Source organism: Trichinella spiralis (assembly GCF_000181795.1).
Source record: "Trichinella spiralis strain ISS 195 chromosome Unknown Scfld5576, whole genome shotgun sequence".
NCBI lineage: Eukaryota > Metazoa > Nematoda > Enoplea > Trichinellida > Trichinellidae > Trichinella > Trichinella spiralis.
In genome coordinates this window covers 1-1041 of record NW_003532515.1, presented here as the reverse complement: position 1 = coordinate 1041, position 1041 = coordinate 1, and the positions used below count along the sequence as shown (strand labels likewise).

General features: G+C 28.9%; 1 protein-coding gene across 1 annotated transcript; it reads right to left on the bottom strand.

The window, feature by feature from the left end:
- Nucleotides 1-7: 7 nt before the first annotated feature.
- On the bottom strand, nt 8-857 carry Tsp_14953 (conserved hypothetical protein; the record flags this gene model as incomplete). The annotated part of the gene is made up of 2 exons (XM_003366697.1): nt 8-184; nt 698-857. Coding segments are annotated over 2 exons (337 nt in total), but the record flags the coding sequence as incomplete, so codon positions are not given.
- Nucleotides 858-1041: the final 184 nt, after the last annotated feature.

Sequence of the window (1041 nt, the reverse complement as noted above, 5' to 3'; positions counted from 1 at the left end):
TACTTACAGTAGAATTTATCGATCGAACGCCTACGACGGACGGTTCGCAGAGTTGGCGGTTGTCTGGCTGTCTGGGATTGTTGGAGACAATGTTGACTGGTGAAAAAGGCGGGCGACAACTTACGAATCATAAGACTGATCAGAGACGGTGATCTGCCGTTAGTAAGTGGATCAACACTTTTATCTTAAATCAACATGTTCATTTCATTTCAGTTTTCATTGAATAATGAATATTTGAAAAATATTATTACATAACAAAAATACGCTAATTTTATAGTGGGCAATGGTTTATGTTATTTTAATTATATTTTTTATTCTATTTAAATTAAATTATCATCTAATAATATTTCTAATACTATTCTTTGCTAACGAGCGGGATGGATTTAAATAACCAACAAAAATGAGTTTCTTCAAAATTTGACTCAAAATAATTAAAAAATTATTTGTTCAGTAATTTTCAGAAATTTTATAAATAAAATCAAAATTGATAAAAAGTTAAAAAAAAAATTATTTGTAAAAGAAATTTTCAATTTCAAACTCGACTGAAAATGATGCAATTTAAGGAAGTTATGATAATGTGCATGCAAATTATTGCTATCGACAATTATATAACAAGTAAACAAAATTAGTCGAAGAAAAGGCGAATTAAATTTACAATATATTTATATAAAAGTTCATTTAATGTAAAAATGATTACCTCGCTTAGTACTGAAATTCAAATTCACACGTCGACTCGATTCGCCAACGTGCGGCCATTTCGCGCCGCCACCCGAGCGACTAAAACCGGATAAAGTGAATTTTAAAAAGAAGACTAGTGCAGCTACAGTACTTTTGTATATGTAAAATGATGCAGTTAGCTGAATTTTAAAATTTGAAAAATTAAAAAAATGAATTTTCCCTTTGAAAATATTCTTTAAAAGGAATTTTTAAAATTTATTTTAATTGAAAACATATTTTTTTCAACGACTGCTCATCGCAGTTTGTGTAACTAGAATTTAACATTCCGACACGGAACCGTACAAACAAATTTACAAATTATTT